A 21,136-nucleotide genomic window follows, 5' to 3' on the forward strand; every position below is an offset into this window, starting at 1 on the left:
GTTATTGAATCCAGCTGAATCAGTTATCTGTGTGTGCTTTCTGGAAGCAATTTTCTGCAGCAAATTTTCTCTGACAAAAGTAATATATGATAGTGGTCTAAAATGCCCTGATACAGGTTGCACTTTATTTTGTGGATTTTTTTAAAAAAAAAACTCCCAATATTATTCCTTACAGATGTGATAAATGTTCAGCACAGAATCACATATTTGGAGTTTGGAGTTTATTTAATTTGTAGGCTGCCCTATTCCCCGAAGGGACTCAGGGCGGCTGAACAAAACCAAGGAAGGGGAAATTACAAAAAGTAAGACAAAGACAATCAGACAATACGAACAGTTTAAAAGCACAACAGACAGCAATTTTGAGTGGGGGGAGGGACTCAACCCCAGGCTTGCTGGGACAGCTAGGTCTTCACGGCCGTCCGGAAGGCCTGACGGGTGGAGAGGGTCCGAATCTTCACGGGGAGCTCGTTCCAAAGGGCCGGGGCAGCCACAGAGAAGGCCCTCCTCCGAGTAGTCGCTAGCCGACATTGGCCAGCGGATGGAATACAGAGGAGGCCTAATCTGTGGGATCAAATGGGTCTGTGGGAGGTAATCGGCAGAAGGCGGTCTCTCAAGTACCCAGGTAGGGCTTTATAAGTAATAACTAGCACCCTGAAGCGTATCCGGAGACCAATAGGTAACCAGTGAAGCTCGCGGAGGATAGGTGTAACGTGGGTGTACCGGGGTGCACCCACAATTGCTCACACGGCTGCATTCTGGACCACCTGGAGTCTCCAAACACTCTTCAAGGGCTGCCCCTTGAATATTTCCCAAACTTCCAGAATTCATGGAAGCTTTCCACAACAATTTGCGAAACGTTTCAATTTCTGATCAGAGTAACTGAAGAGAGAAAGTTTCTAAAATAGAGAGGAGAGAGTTGCCACACGCTACCCCTTATGAATTTGAACAATGTCCCTTGTGCAAATTGAGTGTGGCAACATGACAAGCTTCCTTTAGTGAAACAATACATCCCAAATGTACATAAAATCTTTCCTTCTTGCCTCCTTCTTGCCTCCTTGTGGACCGAATTAACATTACATGTAGTTGTAAATCTACTTGGAAGGTTTCAAAACTTTGATCTTGCCATTTCCTTGCTTAATTCACTGAATTTTAGAAGCCATTTATTGATTTTATTTATTTATTATTAAAATTTATATGCCGCCCAATCCCGAAGGACTCTGGACTTCGCCATCCATGGTCATTGCCTCCCATTTTTATTATTCAAGTATTTCCAAGCAATGTTTCTTTTTATTTATTTCTTACCAGAAAGATCTGTTAAGTATAGAAATAAAAGAAATAATCTTTTGACCGGGCTCTTTGTTGTACAGTTTGTTACTTAATGTTCACGCTTTTGTAGCAGGTTAGCTATGGTCATTCCAACATCATAAAATAAGCTTTCTTTCAAAAGGCAACTGAGCTTCCTTGTTTTGCTAGAAGACTTCTTCTCATTCAAGAAGGTTCTTCAGTTCTGACTGAATAATAGAGAATGGAAGGATTTATATTCCTTGAAGTCACATGGATGTTAGCCCTTGGGATATAAATCCTTCCGTTCTCCACTATTCAGTCAGAACTGAGGAAGCTTCTTAGATGAGAAGCTAGCAAAACAAGAAAACTTTTTGGAAGAAAGCATCTTTCGGACAACCATTCGCTGGACAATTAAGTTTCTCCGTAGGTAAAGGTTCTCCTCGCACATATGTGTTAGTTGTTCCTGACTCTAGGGGGCAGTGCTCATTTCCATTCAAAGCCGAAGAGCCAGTGTGTCTGATGAGAATTCCATGGTCATGTGGCCGGCATGACTCTCACCCCGCCCGAATGTTGAGTGAATGTTGTGTTTTTATGGTTAATTTTCTTTTAATCACGATTCTTTTCTTTTTAAGTCTTGTCTTGCACTCCCTTCCCTTCATTGTTGTAAGCCGCCCTGAGTCCCCTCAGGGAAAAGGGCGGCATATAAATTTCCAATAAAATCTAAAAATCTATGACTAAACGCCAAACACTGTTACCTTCCCACTAAAAGTGGTCCTTATTTTTCTACTTGCATTTTTTACGTGCTTTCAAACTACTAGGTTGGCAGAAGCTGGGACAAGTAACAGGAGCTCACTCCGTTCCGCGGCACTAGGGATTCGAACCACCAAACTGCTGACCTTTCTGATCGACAAGCTCAGCATCTTATCCACTGAGTCATCGCGTCCCTAGAATCTCCATAGACATAATTTAAAAAGTCATAATAAATATGTTCTGAGCTTTATTGGTTGGGTGATATCAAAGGCCTAACGGAATTTATTCTATCAGGAATTGGAGTTATATTCAGTACCATACTTAGGAAAATTATGGTCAGTAATATAATTCTGATCTAGTTGTGTTCTAACTTGATTCTTCAATAATTAAAGTTATATATATTTTTAACAGATGGATGTAATGGTAATGCTGAAGACCATTGTTATTGCAAAGAGATTAGAGGCAATTTTGATTTCTCCTTCATATTAAGAAAAGTCTAGAGCGTGAGGTCGAATTCTGAGCTGATCTGCTTGCTTTTTCAACTCTTGCCTGCTGAATAAAGAAGAGGGAAAACCAGTCTTCCAATATCTCAGGATCTGCCACAATGGAGAGGGAGTCAACCTATTCTCCAAAGCTCCTGCGGGTTGGACAAGAAGCAATGGGTGGAAACGAATCAAGGAGAAAAGCAACTTAGAACTAAGGAGAAATTTCCTGACAGTTAGATCAATAAATCTGTGGAACAACTTGCCTCCAGAAGTTGTGAATGCTCCATCACTGGAGGTTTTTAAGAAGATGTTGGATAACCATCTGTCTGAAGTGGTGTAGGGTTTCCTGCCTAAGCAGGGGGTTGGACTAGAAGACCTCCAAGGTCCTTTCCAACTCTGTTATTCTATTCTATTCTATTCATAGCTGCAAAGCCATGAAAACCTCACACATACAGTTCCTACCCCACTATCATGTGCCATTCAGCCAAGGTCAAATCTTGCAGTCTTGTGACTACAAAAACCGGGCTATGAAGTCATTCTGTTAAGTTCTGATAAAACTTGGGTCTTGTTGTTGATTATTGTGAACTGAGTTTTGTGGAACCAGACTGCCTTTGGAGTCTCTCTGCTGTCGTTATTAAGGAACTCCTGACATAAGAGATTTGGATGTCACCTTGCTTGCATGTATGCTTTATATGTCATGTTTTTAGATCTATTTACTAGCGCTAATACTGAAGCTTAACACCCCTTTATTTATTGGAAAGTTCATTGTCTCTGGATCCAAAAGAGCCAGTTTGCCTGGGCATCTGATCACTGCCTGGACACTTAGCAAAATAATGGATCATGGCATACTTCTGACTAGTTTAGCATGCAAAACTGCTAATGTGTCCATGAAGACAGAAGTGTTTGCACATTTTCCGTTCGATAGGCTCCTTCTAATCGGTGTTTAGCTTTCAAAAAAGGAGATTTTTCTTTCAAAAATGGTCAAAAGGTCCCTTGCCTGCTCTCCCAACAATCTTGCTGCTGCATTTAACCAAAGAAAGAAAGAAATGATGGATTTGAGATGGATTAACGCCAAATCTCCTTTGATTTTTTACGCTTCGGTTTCATCGTTTGAGACGGATTGATCGCCGCTTCAGGTCGCACTTCAAAGTAAGGAAAAAAGATCGTTTTGTAACATGGTATTTATAATTCTTAGAAAGTCAAAACAAGGACTGGTTTTACACAGTTCGTAATGGTCTATTTACAGAATGTTCAGCTTCACACAAACACACATTTTGGAGTACATTCATACATTCGGTCCTGATAACAAGGAATGAAGGAAGAAAGCAGAATTCCCCTGCTGCTCTTCCAGCAATGATGAACCACAAATAACATTATCCTCAACGTGAAAAACAAATTTAAAAATTACAGATCCCGAGCCAAATAATCAAGGACATCTTGAGGGAAGAGATAACTAAGTCAAGAGATCGGCCAACAAGCGGATGCAACCAAAGCTCCGCCTCTTTGTGACACGTACAAAAAGGGGTGGGGCTTTGATTAGGTGGTCGCGGTCTTGATTCCCCCCTCCTTTTTTTAAACATTCTTTTCCCGTCCCTGCAAATAACATTCGCAGGAGTTTTAGCAGCAGAATTTAGCAGCTCTGAGGCTAATACTCGCAATACAGGATTTTAAATACAAGTAGTCCTCAGCTTGTGACCACAGTTGAGACCAGAGGTTCCGTTGGAATGCAAGGCGGTTGATATGTGAATTGTGCCTGGGGGATTTTTTCTACAGTTGTTAAGTTAATCCGGCTTCCCGTAGTCACTTTCCTTGTTGCAAACAATGACCATGGGATTCCAGGACGCTGCAACTATTATAAATATATTCTGCTTGCCAAGCACCCGGATTCTGATCATGTGACAGTGGGGATGTTGCAAAAGTCATAAGTGCGATTTCCGCTGGTTGGAAGTCACGTTTTTTTCAGGGCTGTTGTGGCTTTGAGCAGTGGCTAAACAAATGATGATAAGTCGAGGATTACCTGTAGCGTGATATCTTTTTGATCCCCAGATCAGGGGTGAAATACACTTACCTTTGCTATTGGCTCGGTAGCAATTTGAGCACGCATGTGCGTGCGCATGTTCGCTTGTACGCACCACCTCTGTGCATGCACAGGACCTGCGCATGTGCAGAGCGTCAAAAAGGTAAGGCGAGGGGGAATCCGCTGTGCCGCACAATTTATGTTAGCTCGAAAGCAGGAAATCCTGCTTTCGAGCTAACATGAATGGTGCGTCACAACTGATCGTTGGAAAAAACGGTTTCACTTATTTTACTACCAGTTTGGGCGAACCAGTAACGTTTTTATTACCGGTTCAGGCAAACCGGTCCAAACCGGTAGCATTTCACCCCTGCCCCAGATGTTTTTCAAAGCTGTTCGGTGTATTTAAGGAAAGATGGGGAAGCTAGGGAATTTAATGCAAATATAGCTAGAAGCTGCCACCGTGTGTTCGGAATGAATCCGATGTGTCTCAACATGTTCTCCGTTCTGTAAGGGCAGAAATATGTCCTGTAATGAAAGCCAGGTTCAACTGTATTTCATTGCCAATTTTTGCAACTTTCTAACCTCCTAAACGTGCCATTAAAATTGAACAGGATAAGGTTTTTTTTCCAAAACAAAACAATATCATGTGTCTCTGGATCAAGGAAACTCAAAAGGGCCCTGGAGTGTGTGTGAATGTATAACAGGCATCTTCTTGACAAATGCAAACACACAGAAAATCAGGCCTCTCTTGTTGAATTGGGATGCAAGAATCTCCCACCCCCTCCGCCCATCTACATGCCTCAAAATTGTTGTCACTGTGACTCCTGATCAGTATAGTACTTAGAAAAGCAGATCAAAAATTAAAAGATACCCCGATTCCCATGGATGGATTCCCGTTGCTTAAATCAGTGTTTGTCCACCTCAGCAACTTTAAGACGGGTGGACTTCAACTCCCAGAATTCCCCTGCTGGCAGGGGGGATTCTGGGAATTGAAGTCCTCCCATCTTAAAAGCTGCTGAGGTGGACAAACACTGCTTTAAAGTTACAATCTCTCATTACCAGTCTTATCATACGGGCATGCTTTAAAGCAGGGGTCACCGACCTTGGCGCCTTTTAAGACTTGCGGACTTCAACTCCCAGAATTCATAGCTGGCTGAAGCATTCTGGGAGTCGAAGTCTGCCAGTCTTAAGGTTGCCAAGGTAAACAACTGGTTTATACCACACAGGCCACATTGTTGTTTCATACTGTTTGGTTGATGAAAATACCAGGTGACCTGGAAGCCCATCTGGATCTTAAAACTCCTGAAATGGATGCCCAACTTTGGCAACTTTTAAGACTTGTAGACTTCAACTCACAGAATTGCCCTGCCAGCATTTCTCAACTGCTCTTGTCTGCGGCACCCATTTTATGATAAAATTCCTTCCTTCCTTCCCCAAGAACGCCTGGTATTCCATGAGCCCTCGCACCAGGAAAGCATTAGCAAGGCTTTCCCTGTACCACCAGTCCAGGAGTGGGCAACTAAGGCCCCTTTACGACCTGGGAACTTCAACTCCCAGAATTCCTGCAGCGGCATGGCTGCCTGGGGAATTCTGGGAATGGAAGTGCACAGGTTTTAAAACTAACAAGTTGGATATCCCTGCCTTAAACAGAGGTTCCAAAGGGTTGATGGGAATATCCAGAGAGTTCCCGCTGTTGCTATTATTATGATGATGATTTGTAGTACTGTGAATTAAAGTTTTATTTGCTATTTTCATATTGTAAATGTTTGGGGAGTTGATAAGCGATCATAAATTTCACGAAGGAGTCGATGAGCTGAAGGGGTTTGAGGAAGATTTGCCTTAAAGTAAAGTTGCAAATTCGGAAGGAAAGTGGCCTAACACAGTGATTCTCAACCTTTTCTTCACCACAAACCCCATTTAAATGCCTTTTCTGGCCGTGGACCCCCCCCCCCCAAGACTTAAATCATGAGATTTCTTCAAGCCTTCGTGGACCCCCTGTGATGACATCGAGTTCCCCCCTCCCCCTGTGGTCTGCAGTTCATAGGTTGAAAACCACTGGGCTAACATTTCAGCAGGACAAATCCTTATTCTGGGAAATAATTCCGCTTTTATAGTGGGATACCAAGATCAGTCAAACAGTTCCAGCAGCACATCTACCTATTGTTGTGGCCCGCTAGCAGCCAGCAAAGCTGGCAGCAGATTGAGGAGGAACCTGAGCCAGTCCTGGAGTCTGGGGAAGGCTCTGATGAGGGCTCTGTGTTGGAGGCAGAGAGGGGACCAGGGCCATCTGACAGTTATCAGCTGCCTTCGGAGTCAGACAGTGAGGCGGACGAACAGCTGGAGCCTGTTCTGGCATAGTTGCCAGACAAAGGGAACAGCTAAGGAACAAGGGTCAACTTGGGAGTAAGGCCACAGGTGGATGGTGACTGGCCCCTTCCATAGGGAATAAAAGAGGAGCGAAAGGGGAGTGGAGTTTGCAGGAGACAATTAGTTAATTCCTGCATTCTTGGCCAAATATTGCGGTGTCTGAAAGATATCAGCCTGGCCATTCTCCAAGCCTGATAAAGGTTGGTAATTGTGAACTATCTTGAAAGGCTGTGGGAGAGGAAAGACTTTGCTGGAGACGAATTCACTGTATTAAATAAAAGGGGTTAATCGGCATGACGACTCGGCTTTGTGCTGCTGGGGAAGCCGAGATCAGAACACCTATTGACGTGCCAGTCAAGAGGCATGCAATTAGCCTGGGACATTGCTAAGACCCCGGAAAGGCAACTTTCAGGTTATGTGGTGTTGCCACATTCCAGGGGTTGGAAGAGAATCTTTGGATTTCTCTTGATTGACCAGACTTTTATATAGCACTCATCAAATCATCCTATTCCTATTTTTTTTTTGGGGGGGGGGGGGACATGACACTATAGGCAGATTTGTAGAACCTGGCTTTCCCCTTTATCATCAAAATGAAGTCTTCATGCAAAATATTTTCACATATAAGTCCCTCCCTCTGGTATTGACATGCGCCTTGAATCCTGCAAATTGCAATGCCTGGAGGTTTAAAACGAAAAAACGGGAGGTTTTTAAGGAGAGATCTGACAGCCACTTGTCCGAAAATGGTATAGGGCAGTGTTTCTCAACCTTGGACACTTGAAGATGGATGGACTTCAACTCCCAGAATTCCACAGCCAGCATGGAGGTTTATCTGTGTCCAGATGAGTTGAAGTCCTCACATCTTCAAGCCGCCAAGGTTGAGAAATATTGGATAGGGCAATGATGGCGAATCTTTTCGGCACCAAGTGCCCAAATGTGGAGCACCGGAAACCTGAAGACCAGCTGGCCAGTGCGCGCATGCCTGTTTTTTGGCTGTTTTCAGGCTATTTTGGGGGACGTTTTCCAGCCCTTTTCCAAGCCATTTTCAGGCCATTGTTTGGCCATTTTAGGGCTGTTTTCTAGCTGTTTTTCTGGCCGTTTTCCTGCGTTCTGGCGCCCACGAAGACCACATGCACACCAGAAACCAGCACATGTGCACAGAGAGGGCTCTGCGTGCCATCTCTGGCACACGTACCATAGGTTCACCATCACGGGGATAGGGCCTACTGCTTGAGCAGGGGATTGGACTAAAAGACCTCCTAACTCTGTTGTTCTGTATTGTTTAAACAGGATGAGAGTCTCTGAAGCTTTTAAATGGAACCAGGCTAATTTCATTTTATACCTATGGCAAACTCATGATATTGTTCAGAGGGATGAAGAGCTTCACAGCCCCTGAAATATGACATGGCAAGAAACTTTCAAGCGACAACACATTCTCCTTGGCAAATATTCTCTTTGCAAGTACCTCATTTTTGGGGGGAGGGGAGCGATGGGGGAGAGAGACATTATAAGGGGATTCATTAAATATTGGGGTGGGGTGGGGAAGAAACTCTGTATTCTAATCCAGAGCCCAGCATAGGACAATGCCCAAACGCATTCCACGCAAGTGTAAAACACTGAATTGCAGCATTAGACAGAACTGGATGCGAAACCTCCGGAGGGGAACAAAGCTGGCTTGTCGATGCCACATCTCAGAATTGCCTTCATGAAAGCCCTTTCCTCATCCCTCCCCTTTTTTTTCGTTTTCACGCTACGTATTTGCTTCCAGTTAGCATCCAAAACACCCTGTAGAGACAAAAGATTACATATAACCCAAAGCAAGTTACACCTTTCGCTGTCATGCAAAAGGTGTGACCGCTGGCTCAGGTTCAGGAATTGCACTTTCTTCATCGTCACTCAGCTTTGACGTGTTTTTTTGGGGGGGGGGGCTCCTCTGTTTTTTGATTGTCTTGAGATAACAGCATGTAAGTAGTAGATTGAGCCACAGAAAACGAGTGGCTGATCAGCTGATCCAAATTGGGAAGGAACACCTTTCATTCCGCCCAAGAGAAGATCACCTTGAGGATCTGGTGATCTGAGAGTTTCAAGAATCCAACACTCCGCCCCGAAGCTGAACGGGGGGATCGTCCATCTAATTTAGGCTAATTTCGACGTTCAAAAATGCAGTGCAAAAAAAAAGCATATGATAAGGTAACTGGGACACCTTTAAAGTTTAACCGATTTTGAAATTTACTAGCTTCTTCTTCTTCTTCTTCTTCTTTTTTTAATGTGTTTCACGTTGACAAAATATTGAATTGTGAAATCCGGAGCTTGGGGGAAGGGGGGTGTAAAAGGCAATTTGGTCCAGCTTCTGCAGGTAAACAAAGAAGATTGAGCCCTGAGGTGATGTTTCCTGGTCTGCTCAGCTTCCAGCTTTCTGTCCAGCTGTTAAGCTTCTGTTCAGCTCCACCTTCATTTCTGAGTTTGTGGATACAGAGCTGTGGGTATCGCTGTAGACATCTGAAATGGGAACATACCAACAGTATCATTCACCTTCTAGGTAATAAATCACCAATACAATCTTGAAGCTCTTCCTCAACTCAAAGAAGCTCACAATACAAGTACCCTTGACTTACAACCACAATTGAGCTCAAAATTTATCTTGCTAAGCGAGGCCATTGTTAAGTGAGTTCTGCCCCATTTTACAACCTTTCTTGCCATATTTGTTGAATCAGTGCATCTGTTAAGTTAGTAATGCGGTTTTTTTCGTAAGTGTGAAAAACAGTCATAAGTCACTTTTTTCAATGCCGTTTGTTTCACTAAATGAATGGTTGTGAGTCAAGGACTATCTGAATAAAGTTGCATTTTTTACATTAATATTCCATCACATTGCCCCTCCCCTCCCTTCTCTCCCATTCTTATCTCACTTGCAACTAAATGTACTGCACCCTCATTCCTTCAGCCCTTACATGTACTTCAGGCACGCAAGGTGGCTCTGGGCGGGTGAAAAATGGGCCTAACGGAAGTTCGGTAAGGCTGGAAACGGGCCTGTTTCTGGCCTTACTGAATTTCCGTTAGGCCCGTTTTCTGGAGGAGTCCATTTTCGCCCTCCTAGAGGCTTGAAGAAAGCCTCTGGAGCAGGAGGTTGACTAGGCCACGCCCACCAGAGCCATGCCCATACAGCAGCCGGGCAGCAAACCCCTTGCTAAAATTTTTGACGCCCATCCCTGGGTCAGGATGGATGAGGACGGATGGAAAAAGGCCTGTGGCTTATTGATGTTGTTACTAGGCCCTTATCTGCATCCCCTTTGGGATATTAATGAGTATATTACTATGATAAGGATAGTTGTTTCCAAAGAAACAATATGCCAGAATATTATTTTTTTTTACTACTTAAGAATGCAGAATTAAATTAGAAACATAAAACTTTGCAAATTTTGCTATGGCTTACCTGAATTGCTGATTCTACAACTGTTGTTGGCTTCACTTTCTGCTGGTTGTAACAGACTGGAAGGTATCCAGTCTGTTTTTTCCGAAACTAGCTTCTTCACTAACCTGAGTTTGGAGGGGGAAAAAAAATAATTTCCTTTTTTCCCTACATTTCAGCCAATGCTGGTGTTGTATATAGCATGCAATCTTTCTAAGTTAATAAAGGTAAAGGTTCCCCTCGCACATATGTGCTAGTCGTTCCCGACTCTAGGGAATAATACTCATCTCTGTTTTAAAGCTGAAGAGCCAGTGCTGTCCAAAGACGTCTCCATGGTCATGTGACCAGCATGACTAAACACCGAAGGCGCACGGAACACTGTTACCTTCCCACCAAAGGTGGTTCCTATTTTTCTACTTGCATTTTTACATGCTTTAGAATTGCTAGGTTGGCAGAAGCTGGGACAAGTAATGGGAGTTCACTCCGTTACACGGCACTAAGGATTCGAACTGCCTAACTGCCGACCTTTCTGATCGTCATGCTCAGCGACTTAGTCACCGAGCCACCTTAATATAGGATTGTAATAAAGCTAGTCCACATAAAAGTGCTTCTTGCAGAAAGCAATCAGAGGTTAGGGAAATGTTCAGAGACAGGTCCAAAACCAATTATAAATCCATCTAATACCATTAAAGATTTTTTTTTCTTCCGGAGAATCACTCCTTCCTTCCTTCTCCTTCAATTTCTGTTTTTTTCAAGATTCAGCCAATAACCCAGAGGAAAGCATTTTAATTATGACTTAAAAATTGTATGAGCAAGTATATATATCATTTACTCACCATTGTCCATTCTCTCCTTCCTGAATAAACTGCACTAGATCGCCCTCTTCTAAGGTAAGGGAGTCTGGGAAGCAGGTGTCAAAACTCCCTTCCACCCGGTATAGATTCGATCCCTAAAATATGAATGAAACCAAGCCACAGACGGTTATTCCCAAATATAGCCAGCGGTATTTTATTGATACACTGCAAATGTTCATTAATATAAATCATGCTAGGAAAAGAGAAAGTAGGTTTCTCTTTTCCTAGCATATAATAAATATAAAGGATCTACAAATATTTGGTATAGTAATGTCTACATGTTAATCTCTGTAATGGTATGCGGGAACGAACTTGGGAGACAGGAGAAAAAAAACCACCAACCAGACAATAATCAGTATCATGCCACAATATACGACCTTTATATACTGTTGTTGTCCTCTAGTCCAGTGGTGGGTTCCGGATCCCATTGCAACCGGTACGGTTGCAACGGGGCCCAACGTGCACCACATCAATGTGTGCAGCGCGCACATGCATACTTACCTCTTGCGACACCTCCGCGAGCCTCTGTGACGCTCCAGCTGCTCGGCAGAGCATCGCACAGGCGCCACACGCTCCATGCACATGTGCAGAAGCGCCAAAGAGCTCAAATACAGGCAAGGAGCTCTCCAGAGTATCAGAACGGTCACTGCTGCTCTGGGCAGGCACCAGTACACCTGTACCGGGGCGAACCGCCTGCAACCCACCACTCCTCTAGTCTCATCTAGTGGTCGGAGAGACAAAAATGCCCCAAGGATATTGTTTGAAGCTATCCATTTAACCATCAGCCCACACTCTCAAACAAGTGCATGCTGGGAAGCCAGGCTCCATTTCCTTTAGCATTTGGAGAAGGCAGAATCACCTGGTCATCCAAGGACAAACCCACATCCCACACACAGAGCATCACCAAGAGCCAAGGTGGCGCAGTGGTTAAATGCAGCACTGCAGGCTACTTCAGCTGACTGCAGTTCTGCAGTTCGGCTGTTCAAATCTTACCGGCTCAAGGTTGACTCAGCCTTCCATCCTTCCGAGGTGGGTAAAATGAGGACCCAGATTGTTGTTGGGGGCAATATGCTGACTCTGTAAACCACTTAGAGAGGGCTGAAAGCCCTATGAAGCAGTATATAAGTCTAACTGCTATTGCTAACTGCTATCGCTGGTGAGATTTAAATTGCTTGCATTTATTAATTGTTATGTTCAGCAGTAACTCAATACTGTCTATCTTGTATTTGGTTCCTACTCTAAGTATCCCTATTTTCCCCAGTTTCACCATATCCTGCCGGGCGAAGGAGGGGTGGGGGCGGCGGCAGCGGCTGCTTTAAGCACTCCCTTGTCTTGCAGCCGAGGCCACTCCGGGCCACCAGCCGCTGGCACGCGCTCCTGTAAGAGCCTCTGCACAGCGTCGGGAGGCCGCAGAGAAGCTTCGCTCCGCTTCTCACCCAGCCTTCCCCCAGAGGCGATCCGGGACTTCCAGCGGCGGAGCCTGGAGAAGCAGGCTGGGGCGGTGGGGCACTTTGCATCGCGGGAGCCGCCAAGCGCCCAGGTCTGCAGCAAAGAGGCAGCCTCCTCCTTCTCGCCCACTCCTCTCTCCTCTGAAGCACGCCCTGCCCAACGTAAGCGTGCTCAAGAAGACACGATTGGCTGCTTCCAAATCAGGAGGCGGGAGAATTAGTGCCTCTTTTCCATCTGAACTTCTTTGCCTTTTAACTCTTTCTTAACTTTTAGAAGGCGAAAAATTCCTTATGAATTTTATTGAACAAAAGGGAGGCGGGGGAACCCTTGCAGGGCAGAGCTGAAGAGTATGCCCAATTCTTAGCGGACAAAATTGCTCGGTTTCGGTCGGACTTGGACTCCACCCCCGCAGTTCCAGCCGAGGCACAGGGGGACCAAGTAGAACAGCTCTGGGTTGAGTTTCAGGACGTTACCCCCAGGGATGTGGACAAGGCCATGAGAGCTGTAAGTACCTCCACCTGTGTCCTGGATCCGTGTCCCTCATGGCTGGTTACGAACTGCAGTGAGGTGACACGAGGCTGGATCCAGGCGGTTGTAACCGCCTCCCTTCGGGAGGGGAACTTCCCTGCCGCACTGAAAGCGGCGGTGGTGAGACCCCTCCTGAAGAAACCATCCTTGGATCCAGCTGTTCTTAATAGCTATCGCCCAGTCTCCAACCTTCCCTTCTTGGGGAAGGTTGTTGAGAAGGTGGTGGCCTTCCAGCTCCAACGGTCCTTGGAGGAAGCAAACTACCTAGACCCCTTCCAGTCAGGCTTCAGACCCGGTTACAGCACAGAAACCGCTTTGGTCGCATTGATTGATGATCTCTGGAGAGCCAGAGATGAAGGACATTCCTCCATCCTGGTCCTCCTTGACCTCTCAGCGGCTTTCGATACCATCGACCATGGTATCCTTCTGCGACGACTGCGGGAGGTGGGAGTGGGAGGCACCGTGCTACGGTGGTTCTCCTCCTACCTCTCGGACAGGTCGCAGTCGGTGTTAGTGGGGGGGCAGAGATCGTCCCCTAGGCCCCTAAATTATGGGGTGCCTCAGGGTTCGGTCTTATCCCCCCTACTATTCAACATCTACATGAAACCGCTGGGAGAGATCATCCGCAGGCACGGGATTAGATACCATCAATATGTGGACGATACTCAACTGTATCTGTCCGCCCCGTGCCAACTCAATGAAGCGGTAGACGTGATGAGCCGGGGCCTTGAGGCCGTTATGGACTGGATGAGGGTTAACAAGCTTGTGCTCAACCCAGAAAAGACCGAGTGGCTGTTGTGTTTTCCTCCCAAAGATTTGACTAATATTCCACCACTCAGGCTGGGGGGTCAAATTTTACACCCCTCAGAGAGGGTTCGCAACTTGGGAGTCCTCCTGGATCCACAGCTGTCATTTGACCACCACCTAACGGCTGTGACCAGGGGGGCATTTGCCCAGGTTCGCCTGGTGCGCCAGTTGCGACCCTACCTGAATCGGGAGGCTCTCACAACAGTCACTCGGGCCCTTGTGATCTCTAGGCTGGAATACTGCAATGTGCTCTACATGGGGCTGCCCTTGAAGAGCATCCGGCGACTTCAGCTAGTGCAGAACGCAGCCGCGCGAGTGATTGCGGGTGCACCTCGATTCACCCGCATAACACCTATCCTCCGCGAGCTGCGCTGGCTGCCTGTCGATCTCCGGATGCGCTTCAAGGTGCTATTAATCACCCATAAAGCCCTACATGGCAGTGGATCTGGATACTTGAGAGACCGCCTTCTGCCAATTACATCCCTGCGACCAATAAGATCCCATAGATTAGGCCTCCTCCGTATCCCATCGGCCAGCCAGTGTCGGCTGGCAACTACAAGGAGGAGGGCCTTCTCAGCAGTAGCCCCGACCCTTTGGAACGAGCTCCCCGTGGAGATTCGTACCCTCTCCACCGTACAAGCCTTCCGCATAGCCTTGAAGAACTGGCTCGCCCGTCAGGCCTGGGGATAAGGATAGTTACCCCTCCCGAATGATGAATGTATGTTGCCTACTATTTTATTATATGTTTCTATCTTGATGTCTGTATTCCCCCTTCCCGGTTTTATGTGAGCCGCCCTGAGTCCCCTCAGGGAAAAGGGCGGCCTACAAATACTAATAAAACTCTAAAAACTCTAAAACTCTTATGGAAAAGTTCTCTCGCCTCCTGCTTTGGTTAACACTAAGCAGACACCAAGCCACTGTGAGCTGGAATCTGGTAGCAACTATCTTGGCTTTAATTATTTAAAAAAAATATTTAAATTTCTTTCTTTTTCCTGAGGAGACTGGTGAGGCTCTGCCTCCCTTGCCTCTAGTGACTGCACGTCCCTGCTACTATTGAGCAAGGTGCCACCTATACTGTACCTGTGGTCAGAAGGATGTTACCTACATTAGAAGGGTGGCTGTCTTCCTCCAAGTCTGAAGAGTTTGAGAGGTCCTCAGTGCTGGATGGAATGGCTTCGAAGTCCTCAAATGTATCTAGCGAGGGCATCTGTTTGCTCGGCCAACCTTCATTAAAAAAAAACAGAACACAACACTTGGCATTATCTCCTGTTGCATGTTAGATATCAAATCCAATTTGATTTTTTTAGATAAGATAAAAGCAGTCTTGTAAAAGTAATCATAATTGGGAGGCAGAGCCAGCTGTCGGCTCGAAAGATTAACGCTGGAACTAAAAAATTAAAGGAGAGACAGAATACTATGAGATTTGGAATAGATTCTACCAATGGTTGGATTTGAGGAATGGAACGGAAAAGAACAAGCATGTGTAGATGAAAAGAAGATGTAATATATTAGGTAAATGTAAGCGTTTATAAGGAGTTGGGTATGTGTATATAATTAGTAATTAGTAAAGTATATTGAATACAGAAGATATTTATGTTATACTTTAGTTTTGTATGGTGAAGATAACGCCAGGATAGTTGCACCATGTCCAACTATTTTTCACAATAAAGAATTATAATAATAATAATCATCATCATTATCATTATTATTATTATGTGGTTAATGTTTGGTGAGATTCACAGCCTTTGGGGCTGGTTGATAGCTCAACAGCTCGAGTCCTAACCAAGAACCTAGGTATTTAGGTATTTAGGTATTTATTAAGATTTATAGGCCGCCCTTTTCCCTGAGGGGACTCAGGGCGGCTTACAACCATTAGGAAGGGGGTACAATACAAAATAAACAATATATAAACAAAATAAGTAGTAAAAACACAACATGCATTCTACATTCAACACTCGGGTGGGGCAAATTAAGGACTTATCCCCAGGCCTGTGGGAGAGCCAGGTCTTGAGGGCTGCGCGGAAGGCCTGGACGGTGGTGAGGGTGCGTATCTCAACGGGGAGATCGTTCCACAGGGTCGGAGCTGCAACAGAAAAGGCTCTCCTCCGTGTAGTCGCCAGTCGACATTGACTGGCGGATGGAATTCGGAGGAGGCCCAGTCTGTGCGATCTTATCGGTCGGAGGGAGGTAATCGGCAGAAGGCGGTCTCTCAAGTACTCAGATCCACTACCATGAAGGGCTTTAAAGGTGGTCAACAGCACCCTGAAGCGCACCCGGAGATCAACAGGTAGCCAGTGCAGCTCGCGGAGGATGGGTGTTATGTGGGCGAACCGCGGTGCGCCCACTATCACTCGCGCGGCCGCATTCTGAACTAACTGCAGTCGCCGGATGCACTTCAGGGGCAGCCCCATGTAGAGCACATTGCAGTATTCCAGCCTAGAGATCACAAGGGCTCGAGTGACTGTTGTGAGAGCCTCCCGATTCAGGTAGGGTCGTAACTGGCGGACCAGGCGAACCTGGGCAAATGCCCCCCTGGTCACAGCCGACAGATGATGATCGAGAGTCAGCTGTGGATCCAGGAGGACTCCTAAGTTACGAACCCTATCTGAGGGGTATAAAATTTGACCCCCCAGCCTGATAGATGGAACATTAGCCAAATTGTTGGGAGGGAAACACAACAGCCACTCGGTCTTGTCCGGGTTGAGTACCAGTTTGTTAGCGCTCATCCAGTTCTTAACGGCCTCCAGACCCTGGTTCATCACGTCCACCGCTTCATTGAGTTGGCACGGGGCGGACAGATACAATTGCGTATCGTCCGCATATTGATGGTATTTTATCCCGTGCCTCCGAATGATCTCGCCCAGCGGTTTCATGTATATGTTAAATAGTAGGGGGGATAAGACCGAGCCCTGCGGCACCCCATATTTTAGGGGCCTCAGGGACGATCTCTGCCCCCCCACCAACACCGACTGCGACCTGTCCGAGAGGTAGGAGGAGAACCACTGCAAAACAGTGCCTCCCACCCCCACCTCCCGCAGTCGTCGCAGAAGGATACCATGGTCGATGGTATCGAAAGCCGCCGAGAGGTCAAGGAGAACCAGGATGGACGCATGGCCTCCATCTCTGGCCCTCCAGAGATCATCGGTCAATGCGACCAAAGCGGTTTCTGTGCTGTAACCGGGTATGAAGCCGGACTGGAAGGGGTCAAGGTAGCTAGCTTCATCCAAGGCCCGTTGAAGCTGGAAGGCCACCACCTTCTCAACAACCTTCCCAACAAAGGGAAGGTTGGAGACAGGACGGTAGTTATTTAAAATGGCTGGATCCAAGGATGGTTTCTTCAGGAGGGGTCTCACCACCGCCGTTTTTAGTGCGGCAGGGAAGTGCCCCTCCCGAAGGGAGGCGGTTACGACCGCCTGGATCCAGCCACGTGTCACCTCACTGCTGTTGGCAACCAGCCAGGAGGGACACGGGTCCAGAATACAGGTGGAGGCACTCACAGCTCGAATGGCCTTGTCCACATCCCCAGAGGCAACATCCTGAAACTCAACCCAGAGATGGTTTGCCAAGTGATCCTCTTGTGTCCCGGCTGGATCTGCTGCGGTGGAGTCCAAGTCCGACCGAAACCGAGCAACTTTGTCCGCTAAGAATTGGGCATAATCCTCAGCTCTACCCTACAAGGGTTCCCCCGTATCCCTCCTATTTAGGAGGGAACGGGTTATCCTAAACAGGGCGGCTGGGCGGGACTCAGCGGACACAACCAAGGTGGCAATATGAGATCTTTTTGCTGCCCTAAGTGCCCTGATGTAATCCTTGGTGCAGGTTGTTAATAATGCTCGGTTCGACTCGGACTTATCGGACCTCCACAAGTGCTCTAGGCGTCTCCTCCGGTGCTTCTTCTCCTGGAGCTCCTCGGTGAACCAAGGAGGTCTCCGGGATCCGCTGACCCGGAGGGGCCGTAGTGGCGCAATCCGGTCAAGAGACTCCGATGCCGCCGAGTACCAGGCAGCAGCCAGAGTCTCCGCCGAACTGTGGGCGAGAGTATCAGGAATAACCCCAAGCTCCGTCTGGAACCTCAAGGGGTCCATCAGTCACCTGGGGCGGAACCACCTGGTCGGTTCCTCCTCCCTACGGTGGGGGTTTGGCCTCCAGAAGTCAAGCCCCAGTAGGCAGTGGTCTGACCACGACAGGGGTATGGTGTCATTTCCCCTCAGACCAAGATCACACATCCACTGCTCCGAGAGAAATACGAGGTCGAGCATGTGACCCGCTGAGTGGGTTGGGCCCCGAATTACCTGGGTCAAGCCCATGGCTGTCATGGAAGCCATGAACTCCTGCGCGCCATCAGAATGTTCACCGAGCGATGGCAAATTGAAGTCCCCCAGAACCATAAGCCTGGGGAACTCAATTGCCAGCTCGGCTACTGACTCGAGGAGCGAGGGGAGGGCTGCTGCAACACAGTTGGGAGGCAGGTACGTTAGCAGCAGACCCACTTGACCCTTGAGGTCCAACTTCACTAGCAGAGTCTCACACCCGACAAGCTCCGGAGCAGGGACCCTACGAGGTACTAGAGACTCCCGGATAACAATAGCCACACCGCCACCCCTTCCCTGGGCTCTCGGCTGATGAAGCACCTGAAATCCTTCTGGGCACATCTCTACAAGGGGGACTCCTCCTTCTGTGCCCAGCCAGGTTTCAGTAATACATGCCAGGTCTGCCCTCTCGTCAGAAATTAAGTCCCGGACGAGAGGAGCCTTGTGAACAACAGACCTGGCATTTAGCAACAGCAGCCTGAGACCAGGGTCCTGATTACTCACGCCATCTGGCCTTGGAGTGGGACTCCTAGGGCCGGAAGGAGGGATCTCTGTAATATAGCGAACCCTCCTTCCCCGGTAATGGCCAGCCCTAAAGTCCCCGCCGTATCTGCCTCTCCCTGTAGTGACTGTTATGCTCCGACCCACTCCCGTATTCCTGGTCCCCCCAGCCACCCCGATGACCCCCGCGTTCCCCAGCAGGTCCTCCGAGGCAACCTAGGAACTGTTAAGGTAACGTCGGAGGATATAAGCTGTTCCAAGTAGGGTGGTTTTTTGTAGAATCAGAACGTTCAAGTCTGATAAATTTAAAATTTCCAAATAGCGAGGTAGCCCTTTGGGTATTGCTCCAAGGGCTCCAATTACAATCAGGACAACTTCGCCTGCCTCGCCCACAGAACCAGTAGTAAAATGTTTTGAATTTCACCACTGGCTCGGTTAGGCGGTTAAACACACCTAGAGAACATCACTTTATTAGAGATTGCTGCATCACAATCAAAACAGGTATTTCTTCTGAAAAGTCGTAATCGAGACAAAAATAAAGGAATCCCTGTGGGTTTTACTAGTCATAGCTGACTTTAGGGGACAGTTCTCATCCCCATTTCTTTAAGCCAGTGAGCCCGCACTGTTCAAAGACATTTCCACAATCATGAGGCCAGCATGTTGTCATGCCGCAGTGTAAAGTGTACGGTGAAACACAGAACACTGTGAGCTTCCCACCGAGTGGTACCTATTTATCTGCTTGCATTTACGTGCTTTCGAACTGCTAGGTTCACAGAAGCTGAGGCAAGTGGCGGGAGCTCACTCCGTCAAGCAATGGTAGGACTCGAACCACTGGAGTAGAGACCTTCTCTGGAGTCTTTTAATCATGACAACATGGTGAGAATATCAGCAATGCATGAGGTGTGTTCTGAAAGGGACCACTTCTGCTTGATCTTTTTTGGGGCTTGGCCAGTTGTTAATATTTGAGTGGGAGACTTCCAGATGGTGCCGGAGACTATGGGCATCCCTGGGAAGTTGGGAAAAGAGACATCCCAGAAGAAGACAATAGCCAACAATTTCAGCAGTGTTGCCAAGAAAACTGCACTGTATCCATGAAATCACCAGGAATCAACTCGACTCAGGGAGCAGCGTAGGTAAGTCAGCACTCTGAAGAGCTTATGATTTTCAAAATGGGGCGAAAGAAAAGAAGAGGATGGACAAATAGAATACAACTGAAGTCGATGGTAGAAAGAAAAAAGTTTAGGTGGCCAAGAGGAAATAAAAAAATGATTTTCATGCTTTAATCAATCAAGTCTGTTCTGGCATAAAACCCCAGTCAAGTGTGGAGGGCATGTTTAAGAATCTAGGACTTTATGTAAAAGAGCTCCAGTCCATTTCATAACCCAGATAAATTTTCTCCGTACCAGATCTTTTTTTTTCTCTCTCTCCAAAGATATTCTCAAGTGCATATGAGCATCTGATCTCAAAAAAGATTACCCTGATTTCTTTTTACCTGTCTGTGAAGCTGATCTGGGCACCATTCTTGCAGAGGAAATGGCATTGGAGTTAGCTTGAGCCAAGAGGGTGCTTTCGAAGGCATCTGGGATAGGAAGCAGAGTTTTCTATAATTTTAAAAATGCTGGTTGGCATCCATCTTAAAGGTGAAATGGTGAGCATGCAAACTTCCCTTTGACAAAGATCAAAGATTGTGTTAAGGAAAACAGGTGTCCCCAGGACCACTTACTCTGGATCAGTGGAGACTGTAGATAGAACATCCCAAAAAAATAAATAAATAGCAATAGCAATAGCAGTTAGACTTATATACCGCTTCATAGGGCTTTCAGCCCTCTCTAAGCGGTTTACAGAGTCAGCATATTGCCTCCAACAATCCGGGTTCTCATTTTACCCACCTCGGAAGGATGGAAGGCTGAGTCAACCCTGAGCCGGTGAGATTTGAACAGCCGAACTGCTGAACTGCAGTCAGCTGAAGTAGCCTGCAGTGCTGCATTTAACCACTGCGCCACCTCGGCTCTTATATCAAGATGGCAGCCTCACCTACATAACTGAAGCCTCACTTGTGTTACTATTACTATTTCTATTTATTAAATTTATAGGCCGCCCAATCCCGAAGGACTCCGGGCGGCTTACAGAAATAAAATTTTAAGAAAAAAGGTTAAAAAACAGACAGAAGAGAGCAGATTAAAAGAAACACACCATGCACCCAGTTTAAGCGGGGCTGGACCTCGGACAAGAGGTCAACAGCCCCAGGCCTGCCGGAATAGCCAGGTTTTGATAGCTTTTCGGAAGGCCATGAGAGTGGGTAGGGTCCGGATCTCTGGGGGTAGTTCATTCCATAGGGCCGGAGCGGCAACAGAGAAGGCCCTCCTCCGAGGCGTCGCCAG

The 21,136-nt window shown here is 46.8% G+C and overlaps 1 protein-coding gene across 1 annotated transcript; it reads right to left on the reverse strand.

The window, feature by feature from the left end:
* Positions 1-8,142: 8,142 nt before the first annotated feature.
* Positions 8,143-20,347, reverse strand: LOC116514382 (guanine nucleotide exchange factor DBS-like). Its single transcript, XM_032225951.1, has 5 exons — positions 20,248-20,347; positions 15,050-15,168; positions 11,143-11,255; positions 10,331-10,434; positions 8,143-9,399 (listed from the first exon to the last, which is right to left on the reverse strand). Exons 1-5 carry the CDS (start codon positions 20,273-20,275, stop codon positions 9,302-9,304), a joined length of 462 nt encoding a protein of 153 aa, XP_032081842.1. The 5' UTR covers positions 20,276-20,347; the 3' UTR covers positions 8,143-9,301.
* Positions 20,348-21,136: the final 789 nt, after the last annotated feature.

The sequence above is a fragment of the Thamnophis elegans genome, chromosome 10, assembly GCF_009769535.1.
Source record: "Thamnophis elegans isolate rThaEle1 chromosome 10, rThaEle1.pri, whole genome shotgun sequence".
Classification (NCBI taxonomy): Eukaryota; Metazoa; Chordata; class Lepidosauria; order Squamata; family Colubridae; genus Thamnophis; species Thamnophis elegans.